The sequence below is a fragment of the Typopeltis vanoorti genome, chromosome 22 (genome assembly GCF_054136105.1).
Source record: "Typopeltis vanoorti isolate ZY-2024b chromosome 22, IOZ_Tvanoo_1.0, whole genome shotgun sequence".
In the NCBI taxonomy this organism is placed as follows: domain Eukaryota; kingdom Metazoa; phylum Arthropoda; class Arachnida; order Uropygi; family Thelyphonidae; genus Typopeltis; species Typopeltis vanoorti.
The window spans coordinates 73,311,954-73,335,083 of NC_143570.1; the positions used below are offsets into that span (position 1 = coordinate 73,311,954).

The window sequence follows — 23,130 nt, forward strand, 5'->3', positions numbered from 1 at the left end:
ACAAATTTGGATGCATGAGACTGCCCCAAATTTGGGAAACTTTTATCAGAAGAACTTCAGCCCAAAGGCCAAGAACTACCAATATAGCCCACCAGGGGGCACCATCAGGACTTTAGGAAAACACTAGCTTCCTAGCTTCAGTCTCATTTGCTGTTATTAGTACTTGTGTGCACGTGTCTTTTTAGTAAGTTCCCAAGAAGATGGCAACGTGACGTTCGCCGAAATATCGGAAAGTATATATTAAAGTTTATTTAATCTATATTTCTAGTATACGCTGTCAATTCCTTAAATATTAGTTATCATGTTTAACCAGCGTATAAGCCTCTCAACCAGTTGAACATTGTCATTTGTCACAAGTTGCTGTTTTTGATTTCTGAGTTGCATAGGTTTTGCATGTGAACCAATGTCTTTAGGACACTGATATAGACAAGTTTTTAATATATAATTATCTATAAATAATTATAACTTTTTTGCATATATTTAAAATGGGAAACAGTGTTGATGATCTATTGAATGTCCCGTTTTCTGCTAGAGCTTTCATGGATTGTATGATTATAGTTGAAGGAGGTTGGAACTTTTATATAAATAAGTGAGTGAATATTTCAGCCTTTCTTTGGTTTAGTCTGGAAAAATAATAATTTACAAAGTGATTAATTTCTGTGCATATTATGTGGCTGTATTTAAAAATTGCATAAAAATTTAAATTATCTCACTCTAGTATTTGCCAATGATAATCTGATCTCACCACAAAGCATAAGCCCTTTGTGCTTCTCACATAAACAGCATGTGTGAAGCATAGCTATTGTTCATTTGACCTTTATGCTTTCCATATTTAAAATTATATTAATTGATAAATTAAAGTATCCAAAAAAGTTATCCTACAATTAATTGCATTGGACCAATTAAGATGAGCGCTGATGCCTTATACACTCTTAAAACTTTCTTACACCAATAAAAATTAAATTTTTTGGTCCAATTGTGAATTTCGTAGCACTGGTTACCATAAGCCACACGACAGTACACCCAACTAAATGGGCACCTGATGCCACTGATGTGTGTGTGTGACACACATACCCTGAATTAACTTAAAGAGAATAGGAGAAGAAAGATTAGTAAAACAAGTGTTCTTTGCCAGGTTGGCAGGAAAAAGACCCAGAGAAAGGCAACATAGAGGTGGATTAATTCAGTCAAAAGTACCTTAGAAGATAGAAATATGAGATCTGATGATGTTGGAGTCTTGACAGATAACATATTTATTTGGAGGAAAATTATTGATTGGAAGTTAGTAATGGTATAACTTTTTCATGTAGTATTATCATGTTATTCTGTACACCCACCTGAGGGTACATATCAGGAATTGGATGATGTCCCTGAATTAGCTTATAAATTTCAATGAAATCTCATCTCCATCTCTGGTTAGATGAAAGCAAGTAGCCAACGAATTCTCATAAGTATCATGATATATTTTTTCTCTATTCACTCAGTCTTCTCTGAATATTCTCAGTTTTTTTACATTAATAAATAAAGTAAAGATACATATAATGGAATTGTTAGTTCTTTACTCTTATAGCAGAAGTTTCTTTTACTTGCTTCCACAATCTTCTGTGCTTTGTGAGGTGGCTCGGCAATATGATTCCTGTACTTTAATTCCCTATCAACCAAAATACAGAAATTTTTGTATTCATCAACTTTTTTCTGAAGATCATCCATTGAATTACTTGTATCCATCTAATATCATCTTCTTACTAAATCAGGTATACCTGCTTTTGTTCACATTAAGTTTTAAACCCAGCTTTCCCATCCATTCTTCTGTTTTAAGATCATCATGTAGATGACTTAGGTCAACTGAAAACTACTCTCCTTCAATTTCACATCATCAGTAAAGAGAGAAATTTTACTCTTAATATTTGAACCTAGATCATATATAAATATGTTAAATAACAAAGATTCCAAACACCAAACCCTGCGATACCTTGCTGCCAACAACCTTGTTCTTTGGAGACTAAATCAGTTACAAAAATTAATTTTAGCATTTTAATCAGCAGAATTTTATCTGAAACACTTTCAAAGATTTTGCTAAAAATCCACATAAAACACAACATAGCCATTACTCTGGTCTATTTCCTTCATAATGTCATCATAAAAAGGAAGTAGATTTCATAACTAGTATCCCTTAATGAAACTGTGTTGTGCTGTACTTACAAGTGATTCCTAATTAATTTTTCCATTACTTTCTAAGTAGCACTAAGAAGACTTGCTGGTCTATAATTATCCACTTTATATGATGAAGCACCCTTTATGAATAGGAATAATCCTGTAGTACTTGTGAACTTCTTATCAAAATAATCATTTGGAATGATCTAAAGTAGATTTATTAACCCTGACTTACATCTGTTTACTACGAAGGGAGAGCTATCATTCCACCTTTGACCTTATCAGTTGCCAACTAATTTAATATATCAAATATTAAATCCTCCTCCTGTATTTATATCATTTAATAAATCTTTCTTTCTAACTATAATTTCTCTCTAATTAACCAGTATTGACATATATACTTGGTAAAATACGCATTAAATTCTTCTGCAATCACAAATAGATCACTCAAAATTGTTCCAGATGAATTGGTTATGCTTAATTAATTTATCTTATCCTTATCTTTTGTCGTATATCTATAAAGTCTTTCTGTATTAATTTCAGCATCCTATCTAGTTATAATTGAAATTTTGCTTTACAGTCTTTAAATTAACAGTTTAGTTAATGTTAATTTATCATATTTGTTTTATCATATCAGTACCTTCTCCATAATTTTTTCTTATAATGTATTTCTTTAAAAACTTGATTATTCATCTAGTTGACTTTGTTTTGTTACGAAATTTACTCCTAGCGATGCATTTTCCCAGATTATTTAATCCCTAGCCTGTTTACGCTACTAATTATGCTGTTGGTTACCAGCCCTTTGTGGGTGGAATCAGCTTAAAATATATAATTCCTTGCAAATTTAAGATAAGGACAAATAATTATGTTGTGTAGTGCATTGTTGTGAGAAAGTTGTAAGGTAGTTAAGAATTATGTACTTTTCAAAAACATCGTAATAAAAATATTTATACTCATGAAATTCCTTATCATTGGTCATTAGAAAACAAGTTTTCTCATCTTTCTCCTACCTATTTCACCATATAGAATTTCTCATTATCTGTTCTGGAATTGTAGCTCTTTTTTGTTCTTAATTCTTATTTATTAAATGACTTAGGTAACAGCAAGATCAAAAAATGCTATTGAAACTTGGTTTCGAGATCTGGCTGGATCAAAACCTCTTACAAGCCTTGCGAAGAAGGTAAGTTTAGATAGGGTTTGTTTTTATTATCATAAATATCAAGACACATGCAATGCTTAAGCGCTTTTGACCATTATCATGCTCTGTCTCTTTTGCTAACATGTATTCGCTGACAATTATATTTTCAGATGGGTTTTGATTGATGTTGAAAGTGGCCTTGTCATCTCTCTTTTGCAAAGAGTTAGCAAATTGCCTTGAATCACGCATAAAAAGTCTCGGCTTTAGCTGAAACTTTTAGGCAGGTAGTTATAATAAGTGAGTTTGGCATAATGGTTTTCTATTTAGTGAGAATGGACTTGTTTACTACAACATGTGTTTATGCACTTTATTGTTTATTTAGTTACATATTTCTTCATCACCAACTAGATATATCTTAACTACAGTTAACTCTCATTATAGCAGATGCATAGAGACCATAGGAATAGTTTGTTGTAGTGTATAGTTTTGCTATAGTGAATTTCCTTTATTATAGTAGGCACTGCTTATGTGGACTTCATTTGGGATGTTTCAGTTGTTTGTTATAGTGACAGTTGACTGTACTGCAATTTGACATTGTGGCACTTGGTTCATGTTTTATGATATTGCATTATGCATAAGAGTATACAGTGGCGCACCCAGAGGGGGGGGGGGACAAGGGACACCGGGCACCACCCCCCAAAGAAAAGGAAAAAACACTAGAAAAATTTCCAAAAATCTTTTCCTAATTAAAATTCATTTTTTTTATTTATGTTGTGTGCTACTTATGAATTAGCGATCACTGCAGATGCTCAGTTATAGGTCGTATGCGATGTGTAGTGTGTATTTGCAAAATGTCTACTCAACTCGCCCCCCTCCCAAAGGTTAAATCCTGAGCGCTTGGCCACCTCCAAGATTAAATCCTCAGTGCGCCACTGATAGTATAGCTTCTACTGTGACCTCAGAAACCTAAAACCAGCTATTTTAAACACAAAATTTGTACCTACACCAATTAAAGTAGCTAATTTTTTCTAATTGCTTAAAAAATATGGCAAAAATATGGTTGAAAAATGAAGTGAATAAAAATTTATTTCATTATTTAACATTTGATGTTAAGATTCTCATAGCAGAGAATCTATGAATTATTACAACTCAGGGATTTCATCCCCTCATCTCATTCAGTCAGAATGAGTGATCAAGAGGATAAATATTTGTTATCCCACCATAGTATGGATTTTTGCCAAAATCTTTAGATGATTTTTATTGCCAAAAAATTCAGACTCAACCTCTTCTTTTATATTTTAATTCCTTTTTAAGCAAAGTTAATATCTCCATCTTCACATATGTCTGTTTAGCCAAGAGTACAAGAGTGCTTTTGTTTGATATTGTTCTCTTGTTAAATCATGAATGGAGCAGTTCTATTCTTGATAGAGCCATCATTCAAGATCTAACAAAGGCCCCTTCCCTTTTCTAAAAATTTTTCCATGTTGCTCAAAGACACGATGCTCAAAGAGCATTCTAGCTTTGAGGATATTATCATTGCGATATTAATGCTATTGAGTATGTTTGGGCAGAAGTGAAAAGTTTCATTCGCCATTGCAACGTAACTGGGGATATCGAAACTTTTTAACTTTCAGAACAGGTGATTGAAAGTATTACAGTTCAAAACTGGGGAAAATATTGCTCTCATGTCACCTCATTGGAAAATATGTATTAGGACAGAGACGGAATTATCGAAGAAATATGTGAACCTTTGGTGATCAGTTTAAGTGAAAGTGATGGCGATTCTGACGCCGATTCAGATGATTATGAAGATTAAAAGGATTTGACAATGGTATTTTTTTCCAACTTTTTTTTGCATGGGTTTGTTAAAAGAGTTACAACAAGTCATAATTAATTAATCGGTTTAGGACATTAAAGCATCTCAGTTCTCTCAACTGTAAGTTTAGAATATCTAAGTTCATTTGAAAAAAATGTATGTTTTTCTGTATAATTATTTTTATTTTATAGGAAACTTTCTTAAAAATATCATCATCTTCTTCCTGTACTTCCTTCAATTCTAACTGCTGACCTACAACTCAAATAAAGACTAAGAAATGCTTGATATAATGCCCCATTGACACCTAGCATATTAAATAGCTTCTCTTTTGGCACCTTGTCATATACCTTTTCCAAATCGACAAAACTTAAATGCAGGTCTTTGTTATATTCCCATGCTTTCTCGACTATTTGTCGTAAAGTGAAGATCTGATCCTCACATCCTCTATTTGGCCTGAATCCAGCTTGTTCTTCACCAAGCTTTTCTTCCACAATTCTTCTCAACCATTTCTCAAGTAAACTTGCATAGATCTTGCCAGGAACACTTAGTAGGGAAATACCTCTGTAATTCTCACATTCAGTTTTATTTCCCTTTTTATATCTTGAGCAGGAATTATTTCAATAATTCCTGCTTAAGACTAAATAGTGATCACTTCCAATTTCAAATCCTCTGTACACTCTGGTGTCCTGCACTAGGGAGAAAACATCACTATCAACAATAACATAGTCAATGAGACTTTTCTTATTCCTTGCGTCTTCTCTCCATGTGAATTTGTGCACATTTTTATGTTGGAACATGGTGTTAGTAATAACCTGTCCATGTCCTGAGCAGAAATCCAACAGATATTTGCCATTATTATTAGCTTTGCTCTTTTCTCCAAATTTTCCCAACATATTTTTGTATGTCTCACAATCATTTCCTACTCTGCTATTTAGATCCCCAAGAAGGACTAACTTTTTCTTTTTCATTGTGTCAGTTGCTTTTTCTATAGCCTCAAAAAATTCCTCCACTTCTACCTCAGTAGAACCTTCTGTGGGACCATAGGCACAAATAAGTCTCATTGCCCAGTTCCCTATTCTCATATTTGCCCACATTACTCTATTTGAGACTGACTGCCATTCAAGAAGATTAGCCTTGTATTTTGTGTTGAATACTATGGCTACTCCTTCTTTTCCTTAATTGTCATTTCTTGAATATAACATTTTGTATTTATTGCTCAGAAAGATCTCACCAGTTTTTGTCTTTTTTGTTTCAGTCACCCCTATTATGTCGATCTGGTACTTATCTAATTCCTCAGCTAGCTCCATTTCTTTGCCATTCAGGCTTCTTATGTTGATAGTACCGATCTTTAACTCTGGTGATGTTGAGTTGGGGTGCGTTTTCAGATTTTGTTCCAGTAGCTGACTTTTCGCTGTTCACCCTGGTTCCCTGGCGAAAACAACGGGCCTTGTTTAACCGGTCGACGCCCCAGCTGGCATAAAATTTTGTCATGTTGTACCGTCATTTTTTATTTTGGTTTAGCCAATAAGAATACAATTTGGTCGGCTAAATCCCAAATTGCCAGCCCATCCTCGTTTGTTCAGTATCCAAGTAGATACCCAACAGGGTACACCACGAGAAGGTGAGGATTGGACATGAAGTCAGAAGCCCTGGTCAGTTCTCTGCATTCCTTTAAAGGCTATGTAGAGGTCTCCTCCCAGTTATACAGCTTTGACGCTTAAGCACCCCTTCTTAAAAATAAATTTCGTTAAATTTATTTCATGCTATACCTTTTTTTAATTTTGTTAATACTCCATGTACATTTTTCCAACTGTTATACAAGCAAAATAGTTACACTTTAAAAACTACAATGTTCGTAAAAGAAAAGCTAAATTTTCCGACCTGTAATAATAAACAAACTCGCCCCAGAAGATGGATTGATTACCCTATTATTGGAATGGATTTTCCTTTTTGGGAAATGCGCAGAAGTGTCGAAATGTCTCTAATCTGTAGGCGAACATAATGACGAACCTCTTCAACTTGTTTGTTAAAAATATGATATGGGAATTCCATTTCAGGTTGCTGTCAGTATGGAGGTTCAAATACTGTACTGATGTATTTTATTTCATTTCATTTTTTGATGGAACTACAGTTACAATTTTGAATACCAGTACAATTTGTTGCATGCCATTTTTTTAATATTATTGTGATCTAGCTTATCTGTTAAGATGAAATATATGTATTTAATTTTATCAGTATTAATATTAAGGTCATTATTGCTAAATAACTTAGTTTCAACATATCATAGTTAATCCTATTTTCTAAATCCTTAAGGGTCATTTCAGTATATATTAATGCTGTGTCATTAGTGAACGATATCATGTAAAAAAAGTTTGCGCTTACACAGATCATTTACATATATTAAAAATAAGTTTGGTTCTAGCACTAAATTTTGCAGGACTCCATATTTTATTATTTTTGTTGCACTGTGGAAGGTTCCATAGCTGATATATTGTTTACTTTAACTAGCTACTACCTTAGTTAGTGAAGAGTTTATTCATTTCATTAAGAACAGGCAATATCTTTGCCCTATGGAAATTCACTTGTTTTCTGTTTTATATTGCTAGATAAGATTTGAACCAATCATTTATAATGACTCTAATGCCATATCTGGAAGTTTCAAAAGCCCACAAAACACAGTTGAATGCTTTAGATCAGCAGTCGGCAACCTGCGCTCCGCAGGTTGCTGACTGCTGATAAATTCAGCATTCGGCAAATAAATGCAATAAATTAAGGCCATTTATTTGCATTTATTTGCCTTAATTTATTGCATTTAATCAAGGACATTTTACATTAAGTCAAGGATATTTTACAATTGAAAATAGCACATGCGATGCTGAGAAATTTAATACTTTCATGTTTGAACTCTTTGAAATCATACTCGATAATCCTTTACATTCGTCTTGGATTATCATGGATAATGCAAGAATTCATAAACCCACTGATTTGTCAAATATTGGTTTTAATTATTCATGCCAAGTAAAATTACTTAATTTATGTTTTATGTTGTTTTAATTTATTAAACCAAATACATCACGCTAGGCTAGCACATGTAGCGGTTGCCTGTCTGAACGCACCCGTTGTCTTCGCATATAGTGCAGGTGTGGTCTGTAACTTTGTTAAAATCTGCTCACTTTGTTAAAATAAGTAAAGGTTTTGTAGTGGACGTTGCAGTGCTTTCATTTACTGGTGATTGTGTTAGGTAATGTGAATATTGTAACATTAAATTAAATATTAACAAAATAAAAATATTTTTATAGTATTTAAAATGTCAGCAAAGAAGAGAAAGATAAAACAAGAAAATTGGGAGTTTAAAAGTGAATGGACTGAAACCTATGCATTTGTAACAAATACAGCAGGATTTCCAATGTGTTTAATATGCCATGAAAAGCTTTCAAACATAAAAAATCAAATATACTAAGACATTTTTTAAATAAACACGATACATTTGACAAAGCATATCAACTGGGAGATGAAAGAAAAAAGGCAGTAGAAGTTGTTTCTAAGACAAAAAGACTTTGAATATGCATAGTTAGAAGATACTCATTGGTTACAAAAATTCTACTTTATGGTGGATATGACTTTCCATTTAAACACACTAAATAAGAAACTACAGGGAAAGGGAAATACAGCAGTTTTGCTTTTAGAAGAAGTGATTTCGTTTGAACAAAAATTATATTTGTTTGTGCCAGACTTAGAGAAAGGCACATTATTAGATTTTCCTACATTGAAGAAATATCAACAAGAACAAGCTGATAATAATTCCATAAATTTAACCTTTTTCAAAGAAATTGTGGTAAATATATGATCTGAATTTAATGGGAGATTTGAGGAGTTTAGAAAGAACAAGGCAACTGTCATTTTTATTGCGACCACTTGAAATTAATCCTTCCGAATTAAAATTTTCACCTTTTGCTGGAATTGATGAGTCTGCGTTTCAACTTGAGTTAGAAGACCTGAAAACCAAGGATTTATGGAATTCAAAATTTAGAAATCTTGAATCTGACCTGGAGGAGTTGGAAAGACAAAAATCTACCCTTGCAATACAACACAAATGGTCTAAAATAGATCTTAAAAAGCAAGATCAGATTGTATTTGACACATGGAATTGTTTACCAGACACTTACATTCAGTTAAAAACATATGCATTTGGACTAATATCGATTTTTGGATTGACATATTTCTGTGAGCAAATATTTTCTAATATGAATTTTATTAAAAGTAAGTTGAGAAACCAACTAAACAACGTGAGTCTTTCATCATGTTTGAAAATGAAAATTACGGCATATTCGCCGCATATTGAAAAACTATCCCAAGAAATTCAACAGCAAAACTCGCACTAAGATATTTTAAATTAAAAAAATTAAAGAAATAGGTATGTTATTGGATTTTATACATATGTTTTTGTAAGGAGGAGGAAATCTTTGTTTTATTATTTAATATTTAAAAATATCATATAATTTCGTGTGACATGCCACCCCTGTGTTTTACAAGTATGATAACATGTTACTGTAAAAAAAACTGAATAAATAATTTAATTATAATAGCTCTCATAGTACTATTTTTTTTTATTTTTCAATGTAGTTTCTAAATTTAAAGCAGTGATGAGCAATTAAATAGTAAATCAAATACTCGGTTTGATCCGCATAAAGAATATTTTCTTTTTCTTTGATAAGAAAGTATTAATTTATTTTCCATTATTTAGGTATATTTTAATTTTTTAACCTGCACAAATAAATCCACATGTAAAAATCAACATTCCTAAAATATATTTTTAATTAAAATATACTAATTCTGCTGTACAAAACGAACACTGTGGACTGCACAAAAAACCTGAGAGCCACATGCAACTCGTGGACCATTGGTTGCTCATCACTGCGTGTGGCTCCCTAAATTTTTTTTTAACAGATATAATTTTAAAAATGGCTCTTCACTCCATAAAGGTTGCCGACCGCTGCTTTAGATATATCAAGAAGAATGACTGTCGTGTACATTCCATTGGTTATTCAAGATCTGAACTCATACTGATTAGGCATGTAAAAGAATATGGAATTTAGGTAGTTACTTAATAATTTTTTTTTTTCCCTATTATTATTAAAATTTCAGTAACCTTTGAGACTATAGATAATATTGATGTGGGTCTATAATTTCTAATTTCATTTATGTTACCCCCTTTAAATAACAGAAGAGCTGAAGCAACCTTTATGTTTTCAAGATCTGAACTCATACTGATTAGGCACGTAAACGAATATGGAATTTAGGTAGTTACTTAATAATTTTTTTTTATTATTAAGATTTCAATAATCTTTGAGACCATAGATAATATTGATGTGGGTCTGTAATTTCTAACTTCATTTATGTTACCTCCTTTAAACAACAGAAGAGCTGAAGCAACTGATATGTTTTCTGTAAATTTCCTGTGTTCAAATGAATTATTTGTAATAAGTGTAAACGAACTTTAAGTTATGTTTAATTATAGTATTTAGCTTTTGAACATTTATATTATCTTATCCCATTTTTTCCCCCTTTTTTGAAATTCAATTACGACATTTTTTACTTCATTCTCATTTACTGCATATAGATACATTGAATTCCTTATCCACTGAAGTTGACTTATGTACTTTGTTCTATCTGTAGGATCAAATTTGCTACTACCATAGTTAGTGAAGAGTTTATTCATTTCATTAAGAACAGAGGCGATATCTTTGCCTTATGGAAATTCACTTGTTTTCTGTTTTATATTGCCAGTTATGGTGTTTACCAGCCTCCATTCTTTACTTTTATTGTTCATATAAGAATGAAATTTCATTAGGAGATAGTTTTCTTTTGCATACTTTATTTTTTCCTTTAAGCTATTAGCGAAATTTTTATTAGCATTTTCAAACACGTTATTGTATTGTAGATATTCTTCCTGTGTTTGTTTATATAACTTTTCTTTCATCCTAATCATATTTTTTAGTTCATCAGTAATCCAGTGTATGTGATGATCCTTTTTTTGCATATCTTCTTTTACTTCTTTTAATATATTGCAATTTGTTATCTCTGCATATTTAATCATTTTGATGAATTCTTCATTTAGTATATTTACATTTAAGATATCATTGTGTGGTAGTGAATTGAATCTTTGGATTGAATCTATGGGAAACGACCCTGGAATGGAAAAGGGAAAACGAAAATGGAAACGACAAAATATAATACACATAGCAAACTGGAATGTAAGAGGAATAGCATATAAAGAAATAGAATTAGACCAGTTATTAAATGAAAGAAATTTTAAAATAGCAGTAATCACTGAAACAAAAAAGAAATTAAAAGGAACTATGAGAACTGAAAATTTTAATGTGATATACAGTGGAGTCAACAGAGACCAAAGAGCACAAGCAGGAGTCATGATTTGGATTCATAACTCCCTTTCAAAACAGTTAAAACATTATAAATTATGGAATGAAAGAATAATAGAAACTAGAATAAAAATAGATAGAGGCTATTTAACAATAATTGGTTTATATGCCCCAGAAGAAGGAAGAGAACAGGATAATATTGATTTTTATAATCAGCTACAAAACATATATAATAAAATAAATAAAAATGATTACATAATTTTAGCAGGAGACTTAAATGCAAGAATTGGAAACACGAAAATTAATAATAATATAGGAATACATGGAGAACACACTCTAAACAGAAATGGTAAAAAATTGATTGACTTTGTAGTTTATAATAACCTAAAAATAATGAATTCCTTCTATAAACATAAAGACATACATAAATATACTTGGGCAGCAAGAGGATGGAAATCAATATTAGATTACTTCATATTAAATGAAAAGACATCAAAATTTTCACTAGATGTTAGAGTTCACAGAGGATATGAAATAAGCAGTGACCACTTCCTTGTTAAAATAAAATTAAGATTACCACCTAAATGGCTACAAGTAACAAGAACAGAAAGAAAAATTGAAACATTTGTTTATAAAACTAGACTATTGAATGATACAAATGTACAATGGCTATATGAACAAAGAATTAACCAGTATCTAGATAAAATAAAACAAAATGAAGAAATAGAAATAGAATGGCTTAATATAAAAACGATACTAAATGCAGCAGCAAATGATAGGTTAGGAAAGACCAAAAAATTCAATAAAAGAAAAAAACTGAAGATCTGGGATGATACAATCAAAGAAATAATCAAAAAGAAAAAAGAAGCCTATCACAAATGGTTAAGCAGTAAAAGATTAGAAGATGAAATAGAATATAAAAGAATAAGAGCCATAGCTAAAAGAGAAGTCAGAAAAAGACATAGAGAATCATGGAATAAATTTGTTTCTAATTTAGAACATGATTTATATAAAATAAGACCCAATGTATATAAGATTTTGAAACACCTAAATGCAGATACCAAAGAAAACATAAAATTAAACACTGAATTGAAATTAGAAGAATTTCTAAATTACAACACAGAACTGTGGACAGACAAATATTTTTAAAAAGACAACTGGCAAACAATTAACGAAAATGAAAAGGAAATAACTGAAGAAGAATTAGAAATCAGCCTGAAAGAAACAAGAAACGGAAAATCACCTGGAGAAGATAAGCTAGGTTCAGAACTATATAAATACGCAGGAACAAGATTCAAAGGAAGACTCTTATTATTTTTAAATAAAATTTACTCAACTGGTATCCCCCCAATAGAATGGAAAAAAGCAATTGTGATTCCTATCTTTAAGAAAGGTAATAGAGATGACCCTAAAAACTATAGAGGTATCAGTATACTAAATTCATGTTACAAAATATATAGCAGAATCTTAAATAACAAACTAATGAAATATTCCGAAAACTTTATTCTAGAGGTACAAAATGGATTTAGAAAAGGACGATCATGTATAGACCCAGCCTTCTGCCTAAAATTAATAATAGAGAAAAGAAGAGAATATAATTTAGAAACACATATTGCATTTATTGACTTTGAAAAAGCATTTGACAAAGTTAAAAGAAACATATTATTTAACATATTAAAAGAAAGACAAATACCAAATAATATCCTAAAAGCTGTCACAAGTATATATGAAAAATAATCAAATACAAATAAGATTAAATCATGAGCTATCATATACAAGAGAGATAAACCAAGGGGTCCGACAGGGATGTCCCCTCTCAGCAACTCTTTTTAATATCTACTTAAATGAAATAATAATAAAATGGAGTAAAAATTTACATCAAGGAATTAAACTTTCACCTACAGTTAACTTAAACACTCTCCTCTTTGCAGACGACCAAATAATAATTACAAATTCTGAAGATAACTTACAGAAAGCTATTTTAAATCTAAATGAGATATCCAAAGATTATGGTATGATAATATCAATGGAAAAATCAAAAACTATGGCCTTTAAAGGACAAGATCCAGCAAGAACTAAAATAGTATTAGATAACAAGATCTTAGAACAGGTGAATTCATTTAACTACCTAGGATGTATGATCACTTATGAAAACGAAAAAGATATAAACATAAAAATTGCAAAATATTTAAAAATAACGGGAGTAATTAACTCTATATTTAAACCAAACCTAGTTCAAAAACAAACCAGGCTAAAAGTATACAATACATTAGCCCTACCGGTCTTAATGTATGGAAGCGAAATCTGGACAATAAAACAAAAAGACAACCAAAGATTAACAACAACAGAAATGAAGTTTATGAGAAAAACTGCAAAGTATACTCTATTTGATCACAAAAGAAACGAAGATATTATGAAAGAATTAAACCAAGAACCAGTAATTGAAAAAATTAAAAAATATAAACATAGATGGATGGAACACGTTCAAAGAATGAAAACAGAAAGATTACCAAAACAAGCCTTAAAGTACAAGCCATTAGGAAAAAGAAAACCAGGACGTCCTCTTAAACGATTCAACGATGACTTCTAAAGCCGGAACAGGCCATACTAGGCCTAAATCCTTGATACGTATGATGATGATTGTGTGGTAGTTGATAATTTCTTATGCATTTCTCAGTTGTATTATAATTTATGCTAGTTTTGATGTTTTCATTACCAACAGCAGAGCTGATAGCACTGCTATTCAATAGAGATAGATACCATGGTATAGGTGTGATGATCTGTTATATTGCTAAGATAAATTGCAGAGAGTACCTCATAGGATATTATTTCTTTTAAATATGTGATCTGTAATACAACTTGCTGAATTGTTTGTCTTTCTTGTATTGCCATCTATGTATACAAGAAATCCATGCAAAGATAATATATTTTTATATTCTTCAGTTTTGCTATTATTCTTATATAAATCCAAATTAATAACAATAATTCAAAATAATGATTATTAGCATTAAAGCATATAACTTCATTTACAGGTCACAAGCATTATCTTGTGATCTGTAAATGAAGTTATATGCTTTTTTTAATGCTAGAGGTTAGCATTGAGCAGATCAAGATTGGGGGGGGGGGATATTAGTGGTATGATTTATTACTGTAATCCATAGTGCTAAAAAAAAGTGAGAAATGCCCAGGGAAGATATGTAGGATAGAAAGTAATTGGGAAAAGAAACAGTGGTGAAGGAGGGCATTATGCCTTAAATGATATTCACATGAGCCAGTCCACAGTCTTATTCTGAATACACAACTTTAATTGCCAGCATAATTGATTTCCTTCAGATGTGGTTAGCCTAAATTAGACTTCATACTATTAGCAAATGGTTTGCTCTGTCTGCTAAATATGTATCAGGGACTTGAGAAATTTTTGTATATTGCAGGTTCCAATTTTCAACAAAAAAGAAGAAATTTTTATGACACTTTATGAATTTTCCGTGCCAGTCCTACGAGCTGCATGGTTTATAAAAATGTCATCTGCTCATACTGTAGCAATTTCTGAAGCAAAAATTAAGAAACGGCAGCTTCCGGATCAATCCCAAGGTATTTTTTTTTTTTTTTAAATGTAGCATTGTTGTATACAAAGAACTTTTCTTAGCTTAAAAAATATAAAAAATGAGAATGATAAATTATTAAGTTTTTAAATATGAATGTGTTCAGTCAGTGATTCTTTTGTTAAAGTTATATATATACAGTTATTTACTGTTTCAGTTTTTGTATCAAGATTGGATATCTTACAAAATAATTAAGACATATTTCAGAGATGGAACAGTTCCTATTGTCTGGTTTCTTAGAAACAAAATATTTCAAATTAGTGTTGAAAACTGTTTTCTACAGTTTATCTAATGATTTAAGTGGCATATAAATACCAAAGATTTTATATTACTGCTAGAACTGAGCCATCAGAGATGATAGCAGTACAAAATTTATCTTTGTTTCCTTTTATTTATTACATCCTTTTAACATTTCATTAGTTGCTCCAAATTTGATTTGCTTGCACTGGTTCTTGCAGCTAATGAAGGTTTTCTGTTATCAGATGCATGCTGCAATGAGAGGTTATATTTATAGCAGGCACTTCATTTTTCTTTGATGTTAACATTCACCGCATATTTTGACGATGAATAATTAGTAATATAGTTCGCCCACCGTTTGTAAGTCTCTCCTTGGAATTTTGCCAAGAATAGTCTATTCATGCTGAAGGGAAGAAAGAAATGAAGGATGTACAAATTGGTCGCCAACATACGAAATCACATGCTTTCTTGTCTGTCGCTATACTAGCTTGATTTTTGTTGTCATTTTTTTGCATTATTTTTTTTATTATTAATTTGTATGATGGATCCAGTACAGTCAATAAGTTCTGTTGTTAAACGTTTCAGTAGCTCTTGCAAAAGAATATTGAATAATGTGCTGACATTCTGCAAAAAAGAATCATCAGAAGGCCATCTCCTTGTTCCCTTTCTCAAGTCATAAAACGTTCAAGTGCACTTGTGGGCATATTGGGGTTGACTGTTAAAAGAATTCATAGGGAATCAAAAGGTGAAGGTAAGCCAAAATTTAAATCTCTTAAAAAAAAAAAGTGCCAGAGAAAGAAAACCATCGAAACCGTAGCTTTGAATGATTTTGATGTAGACATTATAAAGAACTATTCACGAATTTTACTGGTCGAGAAAAGAGTGCCAACTGTTCCAAAATTGATTCCTGTGCTTAAAGAAAAAATTAATTTTCTTTGGAAAAGAGAAACTTCAAGGAAAATACTTCATGAAATCTGATTTTGTTTTAAAAAGTCCCAGAATAAAAGGAAACTTATCATGGAGCGAAGTGACATTGTTTTTTCTAGAATGCAGTATTTGAGAGCAATAAGATGTTTCAGGGAGGAGAAAAGATCGATTGTGTATCTAGATGAAACTTGGATGGATAGTAATTTAATTTATGGAAAATGTTGGCAGTCTAAAGAAGAATGTGGAATGCTACAAACTGGAAATGCCTTGTGGTTCATAATAATTTTGTGTGCAGGTGGAGAAATGGGTTTTTTACCGAATTCAAACTTACTATGCAAAGCCAATTCAACTACTGGAGATTACCATGAGCAAATGAATTCTACGATCTTCGAAAAGTGGGCAGAAGAAAAACTGATTCCAGACCTTCCTAAAAATGCTGTTGTTATAATTGATAACGCTTCATATCACTCTATTCGATTAAACAAAGTTCAAAATTGGTCTAATAAGAAGTAAGTTCTTATGGATTGGCTCTCTGCAAATAACATTTCTCATTCCCCAGATATGCGAAAAATTGAATTGCTTAATTTGGTTGCAAAAAATTGAATTGCTTAATTTGGTCAAAAGAAACTCGCCCACAACTAAACTATTGAAATTCGACATGATGCTCAAAGAGCATGGATTTCTAGCTTTGAGGCTACCATTGCGATATTAATGCTATTGAGTATGTTTGGGCAGAAGTGAAAAGTTTCATTCGCCATCGCAACGTAACTGGGCTATTGACATGATGAAACTTTTTAAGCTTTCAGAACAGGCGATTGAAAGTATTACAGTTCAAAACTGGGGAAAATATTGCTCTCATGTCACCTCATTGGAAAATATGTATTGGGACAGAGACGGAATTATTGAAGAATTATGTGAACCCTTGGTGATCTGTTTAAGTGAAAGTGATGGGGTTTTGTCACCGATTCAGATGACTCTGAAGATTAAAAGGATTTAACAATGGTATTTTTTTCCAACATTTTTTTGCATGGGTTTGTTAAGAGTCACAAATCATAAATAATTAATTGGTTTAGCACATTAAAGTGTCTCAGTTCTCAACTGTAAGTTTAGAATATCTAAGTTCATTTGAAAAAATTTCTGTTTTTCTGTATAATTATTTTTATTTTATAGAAAACTTTCTTAAAAATAAACTTAGTTAAATTTTTGTTTTCTGCTATACCTTTTTTAGTTTTGATAATACTCTACGTACATTTTTCCAACTGTTATACAAGCAAAATAGTTACACTTTAAAAACAGCAATGTTCGTAAAAGAAAAGCTAAATTTTCTGACCTGTTATAATAAACAAACTCATCCCAGAAGACAGATTGATTACCCTTTTATCGGAATGGATTCTCCTTTTTCTGACATGCGCAGAAGTGTCGAGGGATCTCTAATTGGTGGGCGAACTATATAATAGGTGTTCTTTCTGAGTTGATTTCAGTGGCATAATTGCTTTTTTTTTTTCAGTGATATTCCACTTGGCAGTTAAATTTTTTTTCTATTTTTTATCATTTTTCATTATTTTTCTCCATTGATTTTTTATATTATTTTCCTGACCACCATGTAGTCACAAGACTTATCAAGGAAGGCCAATACTAGTGAACACAAAGTCTCTCATACCACTTCTTAAAATTAGCCAAAGTCTGTACGTTCACCATCCTCTCAGGCAATGCATTCCATGCTCCTACCACTCTCCATACTAAAAAAAACTTACTTCTTACTCTTTTACTCAAAACCTCCTTTTGCAACTTCTGGTAATGGCCTCTTGTCCTTGTTCCTGTCCCTTGTTCTACCATATAAAAATCTCTTCTAATACGATAATATAACTTCAACAGCTTAAATGTCTTGATTATATCCCCTTGCCTTCTATGCACCAAACTCTGCAGTCTATATACCCTTAGTTTATTCTCATAATTAGCATTGTACAGTCCTTACATCATTTTTGTTATTCATCTCTGCGCTCTTTCCAAGCTTATTTCATTCCCTTCAAATCCCAATGACCAGATCTGAGCACAGAAATCCAGATGTAGTCTGATCAAAGCTTTATACATTGGGACCAGAACACTTTTATCTCTCAACACTGTTGCAATTGCTTATGTTCTTTTATTAAATTTATATTCATTTCAACTGCCTTGAGATTGGAACCATCATCGTGAACCTTCTAGATTCTTCCTATTTTCTGTTAAATCCATTATCAGAAAGATTCACACAAGATTTTTTTATATTCTTGAAAAATAATCCATTGACAAAATTTATCATAATGAAAATCATTGTAGTTTGTTTGGACTCTTTTCTGTATGTTGTAATTCTCAGTGAGAAAAAGAACACCCTTTCATTGACAGGCTGTTTGAGAGAAATACTCTAGTTCTAGATGCAAACATTCCTGTGGTTTAGCAGTTCTGTGGATAGTTTTCGGTATTGAGACCACATTATGATGTAAATAAGGAGTTTAATAAAAATAGGCATTTAAAACCCAACAAGTTTCATAAGTCGTAAGATTACACCGTCAGGGATGCTGGTACAGAAAAGTTTTGCACAACAAAGCCTATTAACAATTAATGACACATATTAGATGTTTTGATAACTTCACAACTGTTACATATAATTTATAAACCGGAATGAAAACGGTAAACTCATTACTGTATGTGTGTTGGAACATTGCTATTTGTTGCTATCATGTTCTGTAGTATCACACGTGTTATATTCTAGGTCCCTGGCAGTTAAATTTTTGATAAAAGCAGACCATACTTGATGTAAAATTAAGTCTTGATTTTTATTGCATTGTGTAGGGATCTTAATCATTTGTGAGGCTTCTTTAAATTTTCTTGTAAAACAGTTATGATCAATATATGACATTTTTGTTTGTTACCAAAGTCCTTGATGGCCTGTAGTAGTTGTGTGGAATGCCAGACCTGATTTATGTTCTCTTCTGTTTTTGACATCTTTTATGTGTTCAGGCATGTGGATCTCTCCCGACCTTCCTGTCTGACTTACATAACAAATGCCACAAGAGCAATAAATCTCATAAATGTTTTTTCATGGGATGATGTGGAGGTTTTGGTGGATGTGAGTCTTGAGATTTTTTGTAAAGGTAAAAAAGCCACTTTTATGTTGCACTAGTGGAGCAACACAGCCACTTTGCCTGTGACATTATTGATGTGAGGCAGTGTGATTGAATTCTTGAAATCTTGTTTAAGTAAGGGAGTTGCATGAGATGTATTAAGAATTTTTCTGATCATCTTCTGCACTAGTACTCCTGATGATGTAAGTCTTATGACTTGTGAAACTTTCAAATTTTAATCACTTGTTTTTATTAAACTCTTTATTTATATCATAATGTGGTCTCAATACTGCAAACTACTCACAATACTCCCGTTCTGTTTATTTTTTCAACAAGTAGTTGGTTTACAATTATGCTGAAGTATTTGATTGTGAGTTGTGTTTTCTATAGTTTCTCTAACTATACTTTAGCTTTCTATAATGACTCCTAATCTGCTGACTGAACTTCACTTACAGATACTGATTAGTCAGCACAGATTAGTTTGTGGACAAACAAGAAATAATTTTTGCATTAGGATATAGGAATATGGCTACCTTCCAGATATTTTAGATTTGCTTCTGTGATTTTCATTAATCTTTCTATTCGTGGATATTAGAACAGGCATATTTTATTTATTTATTTATTTTATTTTATTTTATTTTATTATTATTTTCTTTCGTTTTGTCATAATTAGCCCTTCTCATGCATGCAGTACACTAAAATTTTACTCTTCTCCCAGAGAAGGGAAAGGAAAATGATACTACTGTTTTAAGCAGAACCTATCATTCACATCAGCTTTCACTTACATAGTGCAATATTCTTCTACCACCACCTTCCTCTACTACCCTATTCACTCATTTGTTGATTCTTATTGACAGTAACACTATATAATAACCAGGAGAACAGGTTAAATGAAAAAAAAAAGTTGCAGTTAATATATTATATAAATAGAATTTCAGTTTTATTCAGCGTAATTTTTTCATATGTATCAAATAAATATGATACATTAAAAAAATTACGCTGAATAACTGAAATTCTGTTTATATAATATATTAACTGCAACTTTTTTTTTTCATTTAACCTGTTCTCCTGGTTATTATATAGTGTTACTGTCAGTAAGAATCAACAAATGAGTGAATAGGGTAGTAGGGGAAGGTGGTGGTAGAAGAATAAGAGGTGACTCAAAGTTGTATAAGACTGTTATTGTACCTTAGCTACAAAATCACAAAACAAATCACTGTTCTACAACTTACTTGAAGAATAGTGATTTGTTTAATGTATTATAGGAGTGAAATCACACCACAAAATTGAGGTAGAAAGTGATTCAACACTTTCTACCTCAATTTTGATGTGTGCCTCTGTCACATAGCAACTGGGATTTTACCTTTAACCAACATTTCCAATATTTTAACAATACAACCACTCCTGATATGTTAATAGGTCTGTAGTTTGCTACTTCTGTCTTGGAGCCACTTTTATGTAATGGAACTTTCTTATCCTCTTTCTCCTCCTTTGGAACCTTGCCAGCACTATGACTTAGATTGAACAACTTCATCAGAAGCAGTGCCAACTCTCTTGCACATTCACATAGTACATGGGCTGATATGCGATCCAGTCCCACTGCTGTATTCACATTGATATTTTTCAGTATACTGAACATCTCCTTTTGTAGCATTCATCTACCTCAATTTTGATGCGCACATCTGTCACATAGCAACTGCAAAGTCTCCACCTGAATGATACACCTTTACAAAATGATCACTCAGCAGCTCAACAATTTCTTTTGCCTCTGTCACCATCTTAGCATCAGCATTGATAAAGGTCGTCCTACCACAGTCATTTTTATCTTGTTTACTACTTAACAAAAAAAACTCTTTTGGATTTATTTTGGGCTTAGGCTTAGCTAATTTTCTCTCATAATATGATTTGACCTTTCTTATTATACTAGCCACCTTCTTGCTTGCACCCTTTACTGCTCATGAGTATGCTGATTACCTCTTTCTCTTTTTTTTTCCCCTTATATTCCATCCACAGTGTTTTCTTTTTTTGCATCTCATGCTTTTGAGTGCAGTGTTTGAAATAGTGCAATTAATCCAATGTAATATCTTAGGTTAGGTCCACTACCCCCAATTGTTGGAGATTTGCAGCCATTAAAAAAAAAAAAAAAAATCCATGTTTGGCCTCTACAGCAGTGTCAAAAAATAATTAAAAAGTATTAAGAATTAAAGAAAAAATCTAGGTCCACCCATAAAAGAAAAGTCCATATTTATTTAGGATTGAGTTTTTTCCATCTATCCATTTCAGAATGTTGCTAATGTTTTCAAAGTTCTTACCTGTTTTCAGTCTGTCTTTTTTTATTGCTAATTTTCATATTAAATTTGTGAAAACAGTTATTTTCTCCCTCTCTCTAGTCACTCACTACATGCTATGTTAGGTGGTTTCTTCTCCTCAGATTTTACCACCAATGCAAGACTATTCAGGGCTCTATTCTTCATCCACTCTATGATTCCTGTACATAATGACTTGCCCTTGACTGATTACAAATCCTATCCATAGCTTTGCTGATAACAATATACTCCACTTTACTCCCCTCATTTGACAAACCTTTTAGTGCTCAATCATTAGAAACAAAACCTAAAGATTCTCCATAACAAATGCCTTAAAATTCTGGTCTCCTAACTATTTTTCAGTGAGATGAGGATAATGTTACTAAATGCTATTCAATACTACTAAAACACAGTTCTGTATAATTTCCCACAAGAAAGATCTCATATTGTTTCCCCTTATTTTCAGTAACACTCAGATATCAAAAATCAAAACATCACATTTCTCTTGTTGGACTGACCTAAACCTCCAGTGTTTCTTGGCAAAAATACATGTCACTCATAGTTCCGGCAGGTGCCAGAAAACTCGGTGTACTTTTCTGCATTTTTTCACTTATACAACTGCTAACGCTGTATAAATCCTAAATCTACCCAAACATGGAATGCTGTTCACACATTTATGGTGGTGCATCTATAAGCCTCACTAATATCTGCTTGATGCTATACAGAACAGGGTGGTCAGATTAACTGATGATCTCTTTCTCACAGAATCACTTCAATCTCTCTCTCTCTCTCTCTCTCTCATGGATGTTCAGTTTCTGTCTTATGCCTTTTCTACAGGTATTTTCATTGTCAGTGCTCTGCTGAATCACCATTATTATTCCTCCACTTTCTTCCAAAATTGTAAAAACAAGAGCAACTGCTGGTAATCATCCATTTATTATCCACCACGAAATTCATCAAACTAAATTCTCATCTTCCTCCTCTTTCATTCCATCTACCTCTGTTCCCTGGAATGGCCTTCATCACTCTGTATATCTCAACATTACATCCTTCAATTATTCAAAAAACATGTCAACAAATTTGTTTTTTCTTCTTACTTTTTTTGCACTGATTCTCTATAGGTCTTGTAACCTTTAGTTTGTGGGTCAGATAAAAAATAAATTACTCCAGACATCTTGAATATCTTCAGTTTTAGTGTCACCTTTATCTGTGATTCCTTTTACAGTTCTCCATTTCTAAGCTTTTTCAATAGCCTCTTGAACATTTGCTACCTTGGTGTTTTTTTTCCCCTTGTATATTCTTGCGAGTCTTACTATAACTTGTTTAGTTAATTTTACACATTGCTTTACTTTGTTACATTATCCTCTATGTTCACTCAGAGCATATGCCAATTTACTTACTAAGAGCTTTCAGTGCTTTCTTCTCCATGCATACCTCTTTAACTTCCTGACTCCACTGTGGAGTTCGGA

At 32.0% G+C, this 23,130-nt stretch overlaps 1 protein-coding gene across 1 annotated transcript in view; it reads left to right on the forward strand.

The window, feature by feature from the left end:
• The window catches only part of kto (mediator complex subunit kohtalo), a 693,083-nt gene that overhangs the window by 74,387 nt on the left and 595,566 nt on the right, over window positions 1-23,130 (forward strand). Inside the window, exons 5-6 of the mRNA XM_090412482.1 lie at window positions 3,251-3,334; window positions 14,920-15,079. Coding sequence (XP_090268608.1) covers window positions 3,251-3,334; window positions 14,920-15,079 — 244 coding nt within the window. The remainder of the gene's footprint in view (window positions 1-3,250; window positions 3,335-14,919; window positions 15,080-23,130) is intronic.